Source organism: Stegodyphus dumicola, chromosome 2, assembly GCF_044657685.1.
Source record: "Stegodyphus dumicola isolate Sdum_Otavi_A_Nest chromosome 2, ASM4465768v1".
NCBI classification, from domain to species: Eukaryota; Metazoa; Arthropoda; class Arachnida; order Araneae; family Eresidae; genus Stegodyphus; species Stegodyphus dumicola.
Genome location: NC_140769.1, coordinates 266,735,149 through 266,755,517, shown reverse-complemented (window position 1 = coordinate 266,755,517; position 20,369 = coordinate 266,735,149). Strand labels below are relative to the sequence as shown.

The window sequence follows — 20,369 nt, the reverse complement described above, 5'->3', positions numbered from 1 at the left end:
AATGTCATTAGCGGGTATTGCAATATTTATAGCTGCACATAATTTAAATTCATTCTTGTGCGAGATTAATGTTACGAAATTTAATGGTAACACCTGGAGAACTAGCAGCAAGAATAAGTAATCAGTTATTTATTACTTTATGCATTTAAAGATTGTTTGCTTGAATAATGCTATTACTATATGCGCTGATAGAAAATTTTTAGATTTTAGATGAAGTAGGTTGAAAAGAAGCTGCTAATATGGATATTATTTAAAATAAATTGGAAAACCTCTCAATGTAGGGTATACAAATATAAACTCATAATGGTGTTGGTTGGTGTATTTAATTATGGCAAAGCACACTAGGGCTATCTGCCTAAGGGGAGGGATGCCTTCGTGGAGGACTTTATAAGAGAAACTGGCTCGTATACACGTTACACATGGGGAAAACCACGAAAACACCCATGCAGCCAGCCCATTCGCGAGATTCGAACCTCGAACCGAACTACCAGTGTTCAGCGACTTTACCGCTCGGCCGCTGGTGGGCCAAACTCATAATGGTATCTATCTATCCTTTTTATATAAACAAATATTTTTTACTTTTATTTTAAATATTTGAATTCCCTGTAAAATTATTTTAAGTCAATTTTTATTTCTGAGTTAAATAAATTGCATCTACCAAATTGCGGAAGATGCCAAAGAGTAAACATGGAGCTTGGAACGAAACGGCGTCATGAATTTGGCATATCACTCAAATTCGCATATTAAAAATAGAATTATATTAAACGTCATTCTACTACGTATCAGCGTAATCCAGTTAACCTATTAGACTCGAAATACAATTTTACTTTGTTCCATTTTTCATCCGAGTTTGTTGCCAGTCGGTAAAAGGAAGCTATTATTCTTTCATAATTAATCCGTCTGCTACTGATACACAAATTAAGTTATTTAAAAGCATTTAATCAGACTGTTTAAATAAAAATGAATTGAATTCATGATATATCTAATTAAAGCATTAAATATTTCTATATTTCTTTGCTTTCTAATCTGATTGTTTTAAATAATAATTCCTTAAATTTATGATATATCTACTTAAAAACATTAATTTTTTTTATTTTACTTTTTTATTTGATTTGTTTAAAATAAAAATGCATTTAATTATGAGACGTCTACATTACATAATTTTTTCTTTCTAAATATAGAGAAGATACATAATGTCTCTATGTTAGTCTGTATCCATATTCATCCAGTATCCTACAAAATGTTTCGCTCTTCTCCTTGGGCCATCTCTATTGATAATGTCTGCTGGTAAACATTAAAACAGCCCTTTTGCGCGAGAATTAAAATACGAACTCTTTCAGATTTTAATGCCTTTTATGTGTAATTTTTTTAAACTTTAATTTTAATAATTCAACGAGTTTGAATTGAATGAGCCATTACCAAATTCGTATGGTTTTAAATATGAAAATTGGCTTACCGTCTGCTGTTCCGTGTATGAGAAGAAATTTCTTTCCACGAACATATTCTGCCTTTATTGAAACATCTGCCTTCTCATAACCGACGTAGTTGTCTTCTGGTTTTGGGCTTTGCATGTATCTCTCCGAATATACAGAATCTGCAATAAAAGGTGCTGATTTAATATATTTATCTTTTTTACTCAAGTAATATCAGTCGGATATACTCAAATATCCGACTGATATTATTTTACTCAAATAATATCAGTCAGGACAAATAATATCAGTCGTTAAAGTTAAAACCTTTAGCAAAAGTAACTATGAAATTATCAGGTTTTTCAATAAGAATAACGGCAAACGTAATACCCGCAACATTAAACAATATACTTGAAGTGTTATGGTATGAGCCTTGAACACTACATAGAAGATAGCATGTCTTCTGCTCAGTTCTGCCTCAATTTTCAGAGAGATCACTTCCAGGGACGTGTCCAGTCGCGCGTCGGGGAGTTACTTCACCTATCTGAGGATCTTTAAGATATAAATTAGGATTTTAAAAAATTGAATAGGTAATTTAAAATTAGAATGAATATTTCGCTCAGAAATGCGAAATCTCGACGCGTGCTGCTCATGAATTGTATGGAGAATTTCTAATTCCCCTTGAAAAGTTGGGATCTTTCTGGGAATCAACGATCATGCTCTTGTTTTTGTTCTTTGTTTTGCATTTTAATTAACAATACCAGTTTAATTATTTACAAATTTCAATTATTAATATATACAATAGTACAAATTTACTGTCTAAAGTATACTTCACATTTCCTAGGAGATAATTTTTCATTTATATAATTCTCTATTTTATATCTATATATCTATCTATCTATCAATCTATCTATCTAACTATCTATCTATCTATATATATATTATCTCTCTCTCTCTCTATATATATATGATGTATCAGCTTTTGTCCAGAATAAATAGATCGTTGAAGAAATATAGATGTAGTCGTAGCTTAAATTATCAGACGATAAGTTTAAAAAACAGGATCCACTTATTATTATTCAGGAGAAATATCAGTTACAAAATATCAGATTTCCGGAGTAAATAAAAAAGAATTACTAATAACTTTTTGTATGAAGTTTACTGCATCGTGACATTTAAAAAAAGCCCCCGATATTCTTTTGCGAGCCCTTTTATAGCCCCTGGAAAGGCGGAGCTTCAAAAAAATGACGTCAGCTTCGTCAGCCAATCCAGTTCGCTTTAAATATTTCCAGAACATTCTATAACTGTACGTGTAGAAAAGGCGGGAAAAACAGCTTGACTACGGGGCTGTGGATTTAATTGCACGTACTTTCAAATAAGAGAACGTCGCCATTAAAAATGAAAAGAACATACAGTTAGAATTTTAAGTGTATTTTTGACTATGGAATTTTATTATTACATATATATATATATATTATATATAAATATAGATATAGGTATATAGATATATATATAGGCAGATACATAGATAAAATCCTTAAAGTTTACAGATGCTTTGATTTAGGCTATATGTAACACACTGGCAAGCGACGCTACACATTCTGCACATCTACACAATCTACACATTCTGCAAGAATCGATGTACGAAACTTAAAACTAACATGACTACAAACAACTGAAATAAACGAGTCACCTGCATATAAACAAAGAGACATGAAGCGGATTATAAATTTCTATACATCATATCTGACAGAATTCACAGTTTCTAGAAGCTAAATTTTTGCTTACGCATAAAAATATAAACACAGATGACTCTTAGTAACAAACTTCAAGGCACTCGCTGCATTTTATGAAGTGAAAATGCTACGTTGGGAAAGAATAAAAATAAAGGGGAAAATACCAGACGAAAGCAATAGAACATCCATTTTTTATTGTACCGGGAGAAAAGAACGGCTCCACAAAAGAGAAAAGATTTGCTCGCTTTGAAAACGTTAATGTTTTATTGAGTATGCAGCGGAAGTCAAAACACAGAGCTCGTAAATTTCCGTTAAGGTGACTGCTGAATTTTAAATGCCGTCCAACAAATATTTCCGACAATACTGAAGGAAGAGATTTTCTTTTATTTTCTGTATTACTATTCATAAATTCGTCACTATTATTTAGTCTGAGAAATGGAACTACAACATTGTTCGAATTAGTATGGTTTGGTTTGTTTGATTAATGGCAAAGCAACTCGAGGGTTATCTGCCTAGGGAAAAGGATGCCTTTGTAGAGGACTTTTTAAGGGAAACTAGCTCGTATACACATTATACACGAGGAAAATCACGAAAACGCCCATGCAGCCAGCTCGTTTGCCAGGATTTGAACCACGGAACCAATTACCAGTGTTCAGCGACTTTACCATCCAGCAGCTGGTGGACACAACACCAACTGCTGGATGATTATAAAAAATGCAGGAAGCTATAACGGTTGTTATAGCAGGAAGGTATAACAACCGTTATAGCTTCCTGCATTTTTTATAATCATCCCTAGGGATATGTGTAAAAATAAATCAGAGCATCATCATCTACAGGACCATTAGGCATACAAAACATATTTAGAAATCTTATGTAGTTGTAACTGTGTTACACAAGAAGTGATTTCAATGCAGGTATCTGTACAAATCGTTAAAATTCAAGTTATTTCAAAGCTTTGGATATTTGGGACTGTATCAAATATCTATAAACCTAAAATAAGGTTATTAATTATTCAAGGTGCAAGGAAAGGTGTGTAGAGTTCCTTACTTTGTAAATGCTGAGTCGCAGTTGAACTTGAAGAATCTTAAGAACTGATAAGCGAATAATCGCTTGAGTTCGTGCAACAAGAAACAACAAGATGGAAGGGTAAATAACCCTTTATTATTCAGATAAGATTTCACAGAACTCCGTCTTGGAGTGTACAATAAAAGCCGACACTTGGGCTTGAACTTAAGAGGCTAAGAATTAAAATAAAACTAATCGAAACTAAAGAGATATAGCCGGAGCTATCAAGATTCTAACCGAGTTGGCCCCTTAACGCTAAGCTATCAAGGGCCTAAGTACGGCCGAGCGTAATAATAGCTTACGAGAGAGAAGCCTAAAAAGGCGGACGCGTGCAGACAGAATACATGGTAACTCTGTCGCTAAGACCGAAGAAATTCGCGGTTTAAATACCGCTCTTCCTCATTATGTATTCAAACGTGAATCTAAATCTACGTTCTGGCCGGAAGTACTAAGTTGAAGTTTAACTCAAAATTTAACTGTTATCAAAGTTAACATAATCCTTACCGGTGTACTAAGCCAATTAAAAAGCATAATTTATCCTGATTTTTTAGTTACTGATCATGTTGGTATGCAATAATTACTAACCCAGGCTCAATAATGATAATCAAACTTTACTGACTTTAGGTGGAACGCAAAACAACATATATTCATAATGAATCATTTTAAAATTACTTATTGTTACTTATTTATTCAGTTTGTTTACAAATAATTGACATTAACCATCGTTATTTTATACAAACTGATAAAATTTGATGTTATCTAGTACGATACTATATATCTCAGGAAAATGTTATGTAATAATTAAAAGCATTCAAAATGATATGGGAATTTATCGCCCGCACTTTGTAAGATACACATAAGAAAAAGCTGACTAAATTAAATTACATACGTATAAAGTAATCCAAAAGTTTTCCACATATTACACTGCATGATCGGAGAAAATGAGAAGTGTTCAAGGAAACTCTGTTTTCTTAAATTGTAGAAAGCATGATAAAACCATCGCACTCCGATAAGTTTATCTGTCCGAAAGGTAATCGGATATCTTGTTTCTTCTCAAAAACAATGCGGAAAAGTTGTAAACCACCGAAGACGAATTCAGAACGGAAATGCAAATTGATGGAACGCAGTCCCTTCTTAAGTCGTAGCAGATATGATCACTTTACCATATATAGTTGTTGTGTATTGTGACTTATCTCACTTGTTTGACAGTCACTTGTTTGACAGTCACTTGTCTGACAGTCACTTGTTTGACAGTCACTTGTCTGACAGTCACTTGTTTGACAGTCACTTGTTTGACAGTCACTTGTTTGACAAGCCCACGAAATTCACTGTGGTAAGGAGAGCAAGACTGCGCCTGTGATTAGCAAGCCTTGAGCACCATACAGATGACAATACGACTTCGCTCAGTTCCGCACCTCCCAGTTCTGAGGTACTTCACCTGAGGTACACATACTTACAGTGCCCCCATGCCGCACAGACACTATACATTTACAAACATCCATGCCTTCTCCGGTATTTTGAACCTGGGGCCTTCTGTATTGCAGTAGGCTTCCCTAATCACTAGAACGTTTGGTTGGCTCCTTCACTGCATACCAAAGTTTAATACTCCAAAACGGTAACCGGATAATACATTACACAAAGTGATTGATTCATAGCCTGAATCAGCATGAAGATACATCACGAAAAGGAAACTCTTCTTCAGCTGCGGAAGACGATTATTCCGAATTTGATCCAATATTTCCTTCATTTTCGATTCCACTTCGTGGTCATTCAGATCTCTATTTCTTCAAGATAACAAGTTTCTTCAAACCAAAACGTAAAAACATGATAGTTGCTCGACGTCCACATTATCTCTATACCGATATTCCCGATCATCTTGGTCATCTTTTTTAATTTTTTGTTTTTCCTCCATTTTTTTAAATCTCAAAAACACAATTACATTAGTTAGATCATCTACACTAATCACTTCTTTCCCTCATTTACCATTTTTTCTCAACATTTCAGCTATTTTTTCTCTTTTCAGAGCGCTTCTTAATTATTAATCAAAACTGACACTTGAATCGAGTCAATTTACTCGATTCTTGTAAGATACAGTTAACAAAACACTGATCTAGTTCAAATTACATTAAATTACTCAGAGTAAAAAGTTTCAAAACTTAACGCTAAACACTAAAAGACATGAAGATTATTTACAGGGATCTTCTTCAACGGTTTCGAATAAAGCTTCGATAAACTACCTTTTTGAAATGTCTTAATAGGTTACATTTCATCGAAGCTATATGGATTTCATCGACATTTCATCGAAGCTATAGGATGAAGGATGGGAGAATAATACATCACACGAAACAATAGGTCCTAATTTACAAGAAGTCCTTTCTCGGCAAAAGCTCTCAACGCAAGATCATCGAAGCTGAAGAATGAATGAAGATATTAGATAAAACGTAATCTCTTCTTAAATTGAAGAAACTGTGGTTACATTACTGCACAGCTAAGTGTCGGTAATGGATCTTGGATGACACATCACGCCAAGAAGACGGATCTTACACCAAGCAGACGGACCTCTTAATGCAAGAGTTTCTTTCAGAGATGCCGACAATTTAGTAAAAATCTCTTGAAAAATTGATTAGTATTCTTAATGATTACGCCACTTTCAAGGAGTATTGATGGACCAAATAGACCAAGTCGTTGAACTTTTATTCAACGTATACTATATCTGGATAATTATCATCAGTTCACACCAAAACTGATGACAATGCAATTTGAGAAAAACAAAAACGAAAATCTTTCAGGTTCTGTACAATCATATGGTCTAACATCAAAGATATTTTCTACTCGGAAAAGAACAAACTCAGAAAATATTTTCCTCTTTGACTGTCACGAAGTGAATTAGTTACTCTTTTACAAGAGAAATGGCTAAAGGTAATTTTAATGACTGAATAAAGCTTGTATTTCCAAAAGGAATAGCTTCGGTATTTACGCCTCCGAAAGAGAGTTTGCACCGTACTAACAAAGATTAAACACTCGTTGCAGGTGCTTCAGTTTCATTGTCTAACTCCTGTAATTAAAAGTTCCCTTATTTTCTTGGAATATTGCACTATTTATCTCGTTCTGCTCATTTCTCATGGACCGCTTGATGCTTCCAAGTATTCGTGACTTGCTCTACTCCGACAATATCAAGTATATATGTTACCGTGAAAGACCGAAATTGGAGAATGTCGACTTTCACCGGAGAATGTCAACATTCACAAAATACGTTGGTGAAAGATCGAATATTGCATTACATTCTTGTACATTCGGACCCTCACCGGTGTATGTCGACAATCACAATGCTCTGGTGTAGGTCAAAAAGAGAGAAGTATATGTACGCGCTGTTATTGCAAAAGGAAGTGTTCCAGAAATAAATGCAGTTGTAAAAGCAAGGGCCTCTTGTGCAATTCAAAGTGTGATAATAGTTTAAGTTGTTGCAATAAATAAGATTTGAATAACGTAATTTAGTAAGTTTTTAACTTCTATTATTTTCCTTTCTCATTTTGAATATACAGTGTGTTTTAAGTTCTTATGTTCTTAAGTTCTTATTTTAAGTCTAAAGTGCGTTGTTTCGCGTCCGAATTACGGAGAAGAAAATGTAATATTCTTATGTATTCAACATTCACCATTAGTACATGGTGAATGTCGATATTTACCGGTGTAAGTCAGAAATAAGAGTATTTGGAAAATATTTCGGACATACACCAAGCGACTATGTGAATGTCGACATTCGCCGGTGAAAGTCGACATTCTCCAGATTTCGGTGTTTCACCGTAACATATACTCAATATTAATGCGTTTATTTTCCTTGTTAATATATAAATAAAGCTTAAACAATATTTATATACAGAGTGTCTATAATTAAAGAGCTATTCTTCTATTTCAAAGCTGCAATTGAAACATATAGTAAGGCGTGACTATCCTATAATTTTAGCTTATCTTAAAGTTAACTCACAACCAATATCTTAAAGTTTTCACAAGTCGTGTTGAACGTTTCACAGCGCAGACTTAGGTCAACTATGAAACAAACCATCTTGCGCTTTCGGATGGTCGTTCAAAATGATTGTCATCATGTGGAACATGTTTTCTTGTAACAATATTTGTAAAAAAGCATAAGGCTAAATGTGTAATTTATTAATATAATGCCGTCTGGTGACGCTATTTGTAACTAATTTTTTTTCGCTAGATGACATTCTCATACCTTCGGTCTGCTACAAAGTACCATAATTTTATTTATGGTCAGTGGTTTCGCTTGGAGGCAGCTTTGAAATAGGGTTCTTTAATTATGGACACCCTGTATATTTGTTTCAGCACGATAACCTAAAATTTTCAGTGCAATAAAAATGAATTATAAACATGAGATGAACACTGAATAGAATAAAAATAATTATAAATTTCTTACCATAGTACAGCCAATTTGTAATGGGGGCCACAGAGATTCCGCAAGAAAATACTCCATTCTCGGTCGCAAGGGCAGATACAGCTGTGTATCCACCATACGACCATCCCCACAGTGCTACTTTTTCTGGGTCTATGTACGATCTACTGGATACTAAGAAACTGTAAAAGACATATCTCAAATTAGAAAGGAATTTTGACGATACAGTGCGAATTGCATCAATATCTAAATACCTGCTTATTATGCTAGAAATTCTAATATAAGTAACAGGGAGACCGGAAAGTAATGTCGCTTTCATACGTTAAATTAAACGAATACATTTTTAACAAGTTTTTTTTTAATCAATAATATAATCACCCTCATTATCAGCAACCTTTTGCCATCTAATGTGCAGATTTTCAATCCCGGACCGATAAAAATCAATTGGTTTTTGAGTAAAATATCTCGACAGGACATTTTCGACATCATCCAAATTTTCAAATTTTTTGCCGCTAAGAATATGTTGTAGGGATCCAACTGAATGGAAATCCAATGCTGCGATATCAGCCGAGTATGGTGGGTGAGTATGGCAGTACCTCCCACCCCAATTCATTCATTTTTTCCAGTGTTCGTCTTGCACAGTGCGGTCTTACAGTGTCGTGTTGCGCGGAATGATGCCTTTTCTGTTGACAATTGATATTTTTCGATTAAAGATTGGTTCACTCCATCCAATTGTTCACAATAACGGTCTGCATTAACAGTTTGCCCAGGTTTCAGCAATTCAAAATGAACAATTCCGCGAATACTTCATCAAACACCCAGAAGCGTCTTTTCGGGATGTAAACCCTTTGTAACCCCTATTAAAACTGCCTTTTGAGTTTTGGATTATCATATAGGACTTATTTTTTTTTTGTCTCCACTCATAAAACGATCACAAAACGGTTCTGTATGGTGCCGTTGAAGCAATACGTTGCATGTGATGGATAGATTGGCTTTGTTCTTTTCGGACAGATTATGGGGGACTCGCTTTGCTTATTTTTCCATTCTGCTTTAAATGTTCTTGGATGGTCGACCAAGGTTGGTTAAGAGTGTCTGACATGGATTTGCTTCCACTTCTGCCCTTAGCATGTTGTTGTCGACATGCGCAAAAACGACATTACTTTCGGATCCCCCTATTAGAAGGAAATTAAAAAAAAAAGTATAATATGAGTATTTTGAATGGAGAGTTACTTAATATTATTTAAAAAAATCTAAATAAACTAAAAATAATCGAAAATTCTTCTAAAAAAAGTTGCTTTAAGATGTTTGGTGTGTATTTAATTATGGCAAAGCACACTAGGGCTATCTGCCTAAGAGGAGGGATGCCTTCGTGGAGGACTTTCTAAGGGAAAAGTTACTTTAAGAATTGAAGTAAACAAAGAGACCTAATTAAAAGGGTACAGACAAAGCTGAGATAGACTGTCTACCAAAACATAATAAAATTGATATACGAAATAGTATTATAAAAGCTCATTTACTACTATAAATCTTTATGGATGTAAACGTTTTTTAAAAATTCAATTCAGTTATAACTTTATCAAAATATCAATAGATAATATTGATTATGCTAAAAAATAGAAAGTTCGTCTTATACATATGCGGCTTAAGTGTTTGTCGTCGATAGTTTATTGGTTGCTTTCGTATCTGTAAATAGTTTTATTCCCCGTGCACTGCAGCGCGTGACGAATATTATGCGAAAGCTAAGCCGAAAAAATTAAAAATACAAGAGCACGTGCATTTAACATTTAATAAATAAATTTAACATCTATATATAATAGAATTCGGAAATATGCAACCGGCAAAAACCGGCAACGATGAAAAAACGAATAAAATGAAATAAATAAATATCTTTTTTATATGCGGCTTAAGTGGCTGTTTGTCGCCGATAGATTATGGGTTGTTTGCGTAACTGTACTAGCCAATGGGGTGCAGTTGCCACCGCACAGGGTTGCCGTTTCAATTGAGACGTAGACAATTTCCTGTAAAACTTGCCTTTGCTATGACCATCCATAAGTCATAAGGGCCAAATGCGTGTTGGCATTTGTTTACCTGAGCCTGCATTTGGACACGGTCAACTTTATGTTGCCTCTTCAAGAGTTCGGGAAAGAACGGACGTAAAATTAAAAATAATGGATGGTCCTTTGCAAGGCGAGCTTAAAAATGATGGAAAGATCTACACAAGAAATGTTGCGTACAAAGAGATCTTTGACATGTGAATTAACATTTTATTATTTAAATCACCTTTATTTATTGAACTAACTGGCTCTTAAGAAATGTACCGCCAGTGGTTTCCTTCACTGCACTCTACTTTAAGCAATTAAGCAAGTAGAAAAGGGAAACTCCGTGGGGCAGTAAGCAAAGGGGCGTCCTTGTCGCCTGCCCTGGATAATTCAGTTTGAATTAGCAGATACCTTTGCACAAATCATTTTAATTACAATTTATAATATCTAGAACAGCGGTCATTTCGTATGACCGCCGGGCTTTCTAGTAAAAATGAAAGCAACTAAATAACAGAGTACAGTCCTTTTCCAATTAGAGAAGGGGGTTATTTTAGGTAAGTAATTAAAATATGGCATTAAGTACCAGTCAGCTTATTACAAATGTATCAGCCTATTGCACGATTTGTGATTAGGATTTATGTAGGGTGAATATCATGGAATAATGTATCACGGACAATATCATGGATTTAGGTATCATGATGATTTTTGACTTCCATATCATGAGTATAATTATGAATTTATGTAACATGGATTTTTAGGACATGCAATGATGTATGAATGATGCAAAATATTTCACATAGTATTGTTGCGTTATTTTCTTCCTTTGGTACTTTCGTTACGGGGTTTGAGCGGATTCGGAGTGAATAATGACAACAGCACTCGATGAAGTATCGAAACACACTTTTATTGGCCGGTATGTTTCAAGACAGCTCCAAAATCACGCTTTACAGTCGTCGAAGAACTACAATAAACACGCTAAAACAATCAGCGACACAGCCTTCACACTGTCAGGGAATAACGGTGGAGATAACTTCACGGAAAAGCACCAGAGTACAGCTCCCGACTCTCCTCGGTCGTTCTCGGAACACTACGTACTCTCGAGACTCTCCACGCTACAACTCGCGATGCAATCGACGATACACTAGAGTACATCTCCTGACTCCTCGGTTCAGTCGTTCCTGAGCTCAACACACTCTAAGATCAAACTCGACTACCTCGTTGATACACTAAAAGACTCTTTCGGTGAGTCGACGACCAACTCGGCACTCACTAACCGACTCGATGGACTCTCACTAACTCCGCACGGACTGAGTGACTAAGTTGAATGAGTGATTAGGTTTATATAGCTTTTGGCTTGTGTTAGAGAACATTCTGGCCTAAACCACTAAGAATTCGTTCCAGAAGGTTCTCCATCCGTCTATGGCACATCGCCAATTTTGTTGCCAAATGTGCGATTTCTCGCCAAATGCGGCAACCCTGCCTTCCCTTGCCATTTGTGGCAACCCTAAACCTGCTTTGGGGGTAAGCTATCTTACCGTTCCTTGACATTTCGTAACATTATGTAATGCAAGTGTATATATTTTCGAAATTAAAAATAAAATGCGCTCTGATCTGCTAACCCTTCTCTTGAAGGGGTCCAGCTAGTGTTAGGTAGTTTTGAATTGGATAACTAAACACTTACTGAAAGACTTATTCCCTGAAAATTCAAGTCAGTGGTCATTCTTGGTGGTGTAATAGCCAAGTAGATGCCAAGAAACGGCAAAAAGCAAAGTAAAATATAAAAGCAAATCACTTTAAAAAATTAACCAAGCAATTTTCAGTTACTATTTTTTTTTTAAAAATAGGAACTTAAAAAAGTTATTAGCTAAAAGGAATATGTTTATTGCCCCATCCCAATTTTATGCTACCAAAGACCGTAAGTTTTTTTATGGAAACTCTTAAAATGTAGAATAACTCACTCTGTTACTACAAGTTGATCTTCTACTTCTGCGTTTCCTAATTTTCTAAAGAGTTCCTGTACTCGCTTATCTCCTTGGAAACCACTCCCTCGACCATCTATGTGGGCATAGATGTAGTTCTTGTTGCTCGCCAAGTAACTTCCCCAGTGAATATGGAACTTCTCTGTAACTAATTGATTACCTGGACTTCCACAGCTGAAAAGTTAAAATACGTTAATTACATTTTAGGTAACAAATTAGAATTTCGATGTCATATTAATTTTAACTTCTGGTAACGTATTTTTCGTTGCGTTCTTTCTCAAAAGCAAAGTGTCTAGCCTGAATCTTAATTCTCTATAAAATAATGACAGGATTTTATACATAAAGTTTAAATACTCGTTTGATTTAATGAAACTGTGATGACAGCGCTAAACCTCATTGATTACGTTAGGGAACAGTTATTCATTTCCAAATCTAACTGTGCAATTTTTATCATACGCGTGTGTTCTCTCTTTGTTAATTTACGTAATGTCTGCACGTGACTGAGACATACAGTTACACAAGCCAGCATTTTATTTACAGGCTACAGCACGAACAAGGTAAACATACAAAACATACAAACATACAAGGCACAAAAATTTAATGAAATAATACCATTCTACTGGTTCTTCTAGCCGCGTAGTTTTCCCTTCTTAGGAATCTGTGTGGGTATTTGCTGGGAAAGAGGAAGTAACTTCAATAACGCTAAAAAGCGCATGCCTGTCGTTGGCTCCTGACAATAACCTTAACTTGTTACCTTATGTTACAGGTTCATGTCATTCTAGAACCATTAGCTTTGGAGCAGAAAGCATGAAAAATCAGCCTACGACTTCGGCTATGTCTCTGCCAAGATTCAACCTCCGGATCTCACGAGTACCGGCCAGACGCGTTACCAGTTACACTACGAGAGTTCGCATGGAAAAAGACGATAATTAGTAATATTATCTTTTATTTAAACGGCAACTGAGGTGAGAGGAATATGATCCAGTTGGTAAAATCCTGATGGCGATGAATTAAATCCACCACATTTTAGTCAGACACAACAGCAGAACTTATTAAGCTATCTAGCGTAGGAGGCATGCGATTATTAATTGTGCCTTTGCTGAGATTCGAACCACAGACCTTCCAGTGCTAGACGGACGTTGTACCTCATCGCACCACAGCAAAGGAGGAAAGAATCACCTGCTACAAGGAAAGGCAGAAAGGAATGATCATGCACAGTAAATGGGAAATGTCCAGCATTTATAGACGTTCGGTCCGATACGCATATACTTGATGAATATGCTATCTGAAAACGATTTTTTTAATCGCACATTTTTGTTTCTGATCCACCTTAACGCATTCATCCATATATTCAATGAATTCAGCTGTAAGTTTAAATTTGATTGGTGGGGATCTTGCGTTATCAAACAGGTTTTTGCAACTCTGAATGCAACTCATGAGGAGGTTTGAGAGAAATGCACTTTTTATGTTTTTCTTTCTTTCTTTTTCTTCTTCTTTTTTCCAACTACGGCAAGTTTCTTCCTCTAACACGAAATTTACTTTGAATTTGGAAGCCGTTTTCAAGCATCACACTCGTCAAACACACCTACTCGCAACTCACTATTATGCCATTCTTTGCTGCGTGACGCCAAGAACCTCTGCCTCTCGCGTATTATTTGCTAAGGAGAAAATTAGTTAAAAATGATAGCCTATTCCATATCTTGATGAAAGAAATTCTTAGCATCTTCCTCACCTTTTCATTTGACCAGAGCTAGTTATTTGAAATTGCACTACTAGGAGATATACACTCATGTCCATAAATTAAGGATAATTCGGAGTCACGCAGAAATTGAACTCTAAAATAAATATATCACCTGTAAAATCACTACACACATCTTCAAGAATCATATGCAAATTTCAGGAAGTAACCAGATAACACCGATGGTACGTCACAATGACGAGAGTGATATATAAGGAATACAGGCAAGGAAGTAAAATTGTTCGCAGGCGCTTTATAAGCATTTCAGTGCAATAACCGAATAGTTATGACACAAAGGACGCATTTGGATGATTTTTTACGTGGTAGAATTATCAGCCGTCTGGAATGTGGGCGTACCCAACTGGAAGTATCAGACGAACTTGGAATTGCCCAGAGTGTCATCTTCAGACTTTGGCAACGATTCCAAGATGATGGTAATGTGAGTAGACGTTACATCACAGGTCGCCCCAGAGTTACAACGTCGAATGAAGTTACTGCCAAAAGAAACAGGCGGAGCACAGCCTCAGACCTGTCTCGTCAGCTCTCTTCAGCCACTGGTACGACAATTTCAAGGCAGACCGTGTGCAGACGCTTAGGACAGATTGGTCTATATGCTCGTAGACCTGTCAGATGCGTTCCACTTACTGCAACTCACTGTCGCCTGAGGTTAGCCTCGAGTAGAGAGCATGCAGTGTAGACACCACAACAGTGGGCTTGTGTGATGTTTTCAGACGAGTCCAGGTTTAGCTTGCAGTCTGATTCTCGCCGGACGTTCATATGGAGGGCTCCAGTACCCGTTACCACCAAGAAAACATCATTGAATGACACCGGTACGGTGGTGCAAGAGTGCTCGTTTGGGGTGTAATTATTCTGGGTTCCAGAATTGACCTGGATGTTCAAATTGCAACCATGACAAGCCAAATCTATCGGGACGTCATTCTGGAACAACATGTACGCTTGTTTCGGAGCGCCATGGGCGCACAATTTGTGTTTATGGATGACAACGCCCGTCCTCACCGTGCAAACATCGTAAGCGAATGCCTTCAATCGGAGGATATCACCCGTATGGACTGGCCAGCATTCTCACCGCACTTGAATCCAGTAGAGCACGTGTGGGACATGCTTGGCCGACGAGTTGCAGCCCGTCATCCTCCTCCTACATGTCTATCGGAACTTCGGAGAGCACTGCGTTTTAAGTGGTGTAATATTCCCCAAGATCAGATCGATAATTTGATAGTCAGCATGCCTAGGCGTTGTACGGGCTGTATTGCATCGTCTGGGAGACATACAATGTATTAACGATCATACCAACCATGTAATATTGGTTTTTTGTAAATGTTTTTTTTTTGTAATTTGCTCCAGGGAGAAAAAATCGCTAATTTTTTTAATAATATCAAACATATAGCATCGTTTTTTGCTCTTTACCTTTTGTTTAATAAATAAGCTTTACAAGTAAGTCAGATTTGTTTTGCTTCTAACTCTTCCTTTGCCTGATTTTGTATTATCCTTAATTTATGGACATTAGTGTACTTACACATGCAATTTTTGATAATGCCATATAGAATATGTTGCTATAAATGAACGTTGAATTTTAGAATATTTAACGTTCTTGAATTATCATCTGTTAGCTTCTCAGTCTTTAAATACGGTGTTCGCAACGTGGCAAATGAGTTGTTTTTCATTTTAGAATGTCCTTCATTTAGAAACGCCGAAAAGTTTCACTGAAATAAAGAAAAAATAAAGATTAAACACCTGCTTGCTAGTGATTCTATGTGCAAACTGGGTTTTTATCGATTTCGCGTCAAGATCTGCAGTCGCGGTCTGCACTAAAAGCCAGCTAATATTCGTGTGACCATAATAATAACTAAAATTCCAATACCATTTCTAATAACAAGTTTGGCATCAATCGCATAAAATATATTTAAATTTACAAAGCGAAAGGATTACGGTATCTAATAAGAGACAACCATAATAACATTGTACAGACATTAATATGTTATTTGAAAGGAGGAGAAATGAAAAATTAGCAATGATTTCGCCAGGACTCGAACCACGGACCTCTCGAATAAGCGCCTAGCGTGATGACCGCTACACCACGAAGGCATGCTGAGAAGGGGGGCATTTAAGTTTCTAGCTAGTTATTGTAAGTTTACTTCCTATTCTATCAGCCTAGTTTTCATTTCTCCGCCAGAATGTAAATTTCTAGTTCACGTGATTTCAAATGAGGTAGAAAGAAGGAAGTATATTTAAAGGAAGGTTTTGGTGTGTGAAATGAGAGCATGATCTGCCTTCTAGAAGGTCACATTAATAACTTGATTCTCTAGAGATCAGTATTCTGCGGTGTTGAGTTATTCTCGCATTAGACCTTGTTTACACCGACTTCGGTCACAACCAACTTGCGCGCTAGTTATACTGCGATGTCAGATTTCATTAGTTTTCGTTCATCCATTATCTTTGATTTAAAGTCAAAGCTATTTGCTTCTGTAAGCACAAGTTGGTGCCGTCTGTTAAACTTTAATTGAATTAATAAAGGCTACTTTACACCTTCTCCCTATCCTCTGTGGCCCTTATAGGACAGCGGAAAATTCACCAATTAGGGTTGTGATAACTGTATACTTTATCTGTACGTAGATAAGGCCAGATCTTATCATCATATAAATAAAGTAAATCACATATAAGGGGCGCATGAAATTATTTAAACAGCAAATAACTTTCATCTTTATTTATTATTATTTATTTTATTTCTTTAGAAACCCAAACTGGAAATTTTACGACGAAAAGATTCACCGGCAAGTAAAGAAGAATAATTTTTCAGTTGTACTTGAAATCAACACTCTGTTATTTTGATGCAGCGAGCATGCTGCAAATTATTTGATATTCCGAATGCTCGAAGTGCTCCAACAGCTTACCAGATGTCATTAAGAAACAAGATTGTGCTCTTTTCAGCAGTCGAATTCAGTGACGTCACTTGACTTACAGAAATGGGAAAAACATTAAGTTACGATCACATTTAGTTTCACAATTTCACAATGCAGTAGTTGCTTTAGAGGAGACTTTGAGTCAGTGACATCATAAGCTTAAATATTTCTGGAAGGAACATCAAACTTACCAGATGTCAATAGAAAACAAGATTATTCTCTTTTCAGCAGTTGAATTCAGTGACGTCACTTGACTTACAGAAATGGGAGAAACATTAAGTTACGATCACATTTAGTTTCACAATGCAGTAGTTGCTTTAGAGGAGACTTTGAGTCAGTGACATTATAAGCTTAAATATTTCTGGAGGGAACATCAAACTTTATAGTATAGTAATCTTGAGTTTGATAATTAATTCAACATTTTAAGCAACAAATAATAGGAATGCCACCATTCGCTGTCGCCATTTCGCCGTAGCCGTTTCGCAGTCAAGACATATTTTTCTTTACGAGAATATATTGCATCTTGCCGTCTTATTTTAAGTTAATTTAAAAGAATAATTCTGTTCAGTTTAATAATTTAATTTAATTTGATAAACATTTTACATAAAAAATATACAAAATATTTTTGTGTACAGTTTTATACAAATACACCGTTTAAGAGAGTAATGTGCTGACAAGATTCCTAAGTAATTCCGTTTTCCATTCAGATTTCATAGAGATGTGAATTTCCTGCTTGTATGAGTGATTTCTCTGGACTAGCAGATTAAAATTTCATGAAAATTGACGAATCATGTAAATATTGTGCCCGCATAATTTTAAAATCGAGAATGTAACTTCTGTTATATCAGAAGTTTAGACCCACTTCTCTTTGACACTGACATAATTTTCCATTTTTTATATCTCATACTTGTAAATAACTATGTACATTAAAAGCAACCTTTTTTACTTCCTTGTACGAAGTAAAAAGGAAGTATTGTAATCGCGAAAAGTTTCAGGCCGCATATTTCAACGAAAATATCCATTTTGACCGCTATCGAATGCAATTTAACGATGTTTTTGCGTCATATCTGTACGTAAGGACAGAATAAAACACTCTTTTCCTTCAAAAAAATTAAAAAACTGCTTTAAAATTAATTCTGAAGCGATTTTTTCGTGGCGTCTGTACGGACGTATGTACGTACGCTCGTGCGTACGTACGTATCTCGCATAACTCAAAAACGAGTAGCCTCAGAACGTTAAAATTTTGTATATAGGACTGCTATAACATGTAGATGTGCACCTCGTATTTTGGTTGCAATCGGCAGCACCAAACGTATATAAATATATTTATATATTGTATGAACTTAAATCCATTTAGTGCGAATACAAGTTATTATTACTTGCGCTACACTCTATTACCCGGGTCATTGATTTCAGTTTCTTTACTCTTATATGTTTGTAAATTGTACATTTTTTGCTTTAAAAATGATTGAATTATGTTGTTTTTATCTTCCGGCCATTGATGTTTACATTTGAAACAGGAGACTAGTGGATTTGTTGCCAATCTAGAGTAACTTAGCTTCGGAACAACGAAGATAACGCATTCATTTATTATTTCCAATTGAATCACGCTTAATTATTTCTGGAATTTTTTCGAGGAAATAAGCGTTTGAGATTTACTTCGTAATTTTTAATATAGATATTTTGAGTTTTTATGTATTTTTGCCTTCTCGCGAAGTGAGAACTGAATTAATTGAATGAGAAATACTCAATCGTCTGTTAAAAACTGTTTCTGTTTTGTTTTGTTTGCTTAATTTTTTTTATACATAGTTCTAGCTTTATTATAGTATTTGAATAGAACGTGTGGCAACGATTAGATAATTCTTTAAATGATATACATTTTGTGCATTCTGAGTTATAATATGAATGAAATATATAAGTTAACTGTTATATAATTATTGGATTATATAACAGTTAACTTAGTTTCCGTTATATAATTATTATATAAGTTAACTGTTATATAATTATTCATACTGTTAAGTAAACCTAGCGCCAGAGTGTCGCTATGGTAAACAAAGTGAATTTTAAAGAATGCATTTATTCTATTGTGGTTTATGCACTTTCGGCGAAGTAGGTTTAATTCAATCGAATAAGTTTAAATAAAATGCAAGAAAAAATGCGTATAATTTATTATTCCGTACAAGGAAGTCATGTGGTGTACACATCAGATTTTTTAAGTATACAAAAGGTTAAAGGTAAATGAAATTATTAAACTAAATAAATTTAATACGAGTATAATACGGCAAGATAAAATACAGTCATGTAAAGAAAAATATGTCTTGACGGCGAAACATACCGACGGCGAAACGTCCTGACAGCGAAATGGCGACGGCGAAAAGCCCTAGACCAACAAAAAATAACTCTACTAAAGATAATTTTTAACAATTGCATAAATTTATCGTTTTTGAGTTTTAGTTGGTCTTTGCTACGGCCAGATTTAACGCATGCATATAGTACATACTAGTTCAACATAGAGGAAAATAACCCAAAATCATGCAGCAGCTTAGAGCCAATATTCAGAGTTTAGCTCAAGAGTTAGTACACGAAATTCTAACAAAAGTCATGGTGAACGTCCTTGATACAACATGTCAAATTGAGATTTACGATGGACACCATTTGCCAGAATTTATTTTGAAAACGTAATGGATGCATATTTTTGATATGTCGTGCTTTTAGCACAATTAAGGCGTTTAAGTACACTGTCCTCTATTTAGTACAAATTTATAAAAGGATCATAAGTTAGAATAACTGTGAAATCTTTATTTAATAACTTAGGGAGTTTGCTTAACTGAAATAGGACACAGAGTTAACAGTCTTCACAAACATTTAAATTGAATTGTTAAAAAAAGTATCAGGTTCAGTGCTCCGCCTTACTTGCTTGGGGAACATTCAAGAACCTGACTCGGAACAGGGAGCTTACTAAAGCCATGTTCAATAAATGTGGGAAGTAGACAAGATACACAGGAAGGGTATACGAAACCCTTTATTTTTCACTCTTTACAATAATTTCCGGACTTCGGAATACAGAGACCAACCACTTG

The 20,369-nt window shown here is 35.4% G+C and overlaps 1 protein-coding gene and 1 long non-coding RNA gene across 3 annotated transcripts in view; one reads left to right on the top strand and one right to left on the bottom strand.

Annotated features, from left to right (window-relative positions):
- LOC118200149 (inactive dipeptidyl peptidase 10-like) overlaps positions 1 to 20,369 on the bottom strand; it is a 631,756-nt gene that overhangs the window by 69,712 nt on the left and 541,675 nt on the right. The window contains exons 17-19 of the mRNA XM_085812127.1: positions 12,613 to 12,807; positions 8,640 to 8,797; positions 1,457 to 1,594 (exon numbers count right to left, since the gene is read on the bottom strand). Of these exons, the coding sequence (XP_085668253.1) occupies positions 1,457 to 1,594; positions 8,640 to 8,797; positions 12,613 to 12,807 (491 nt within the window). The remainder of the gene's footprint in view (positions 1 to 1,456; positions 1,595 to 8,639; positions 8,798 to 12,612; positions 12,808 to 20,369) is intronic.
- LOC146998967 (uncharacterized) overlaps positions 1 to 20,369 on the top strand; it is a 65,891-nt gene that overhangs the window by 24,548 nt on the left and 20,974 nt on the right. The window lies entirely within an intron of this gene.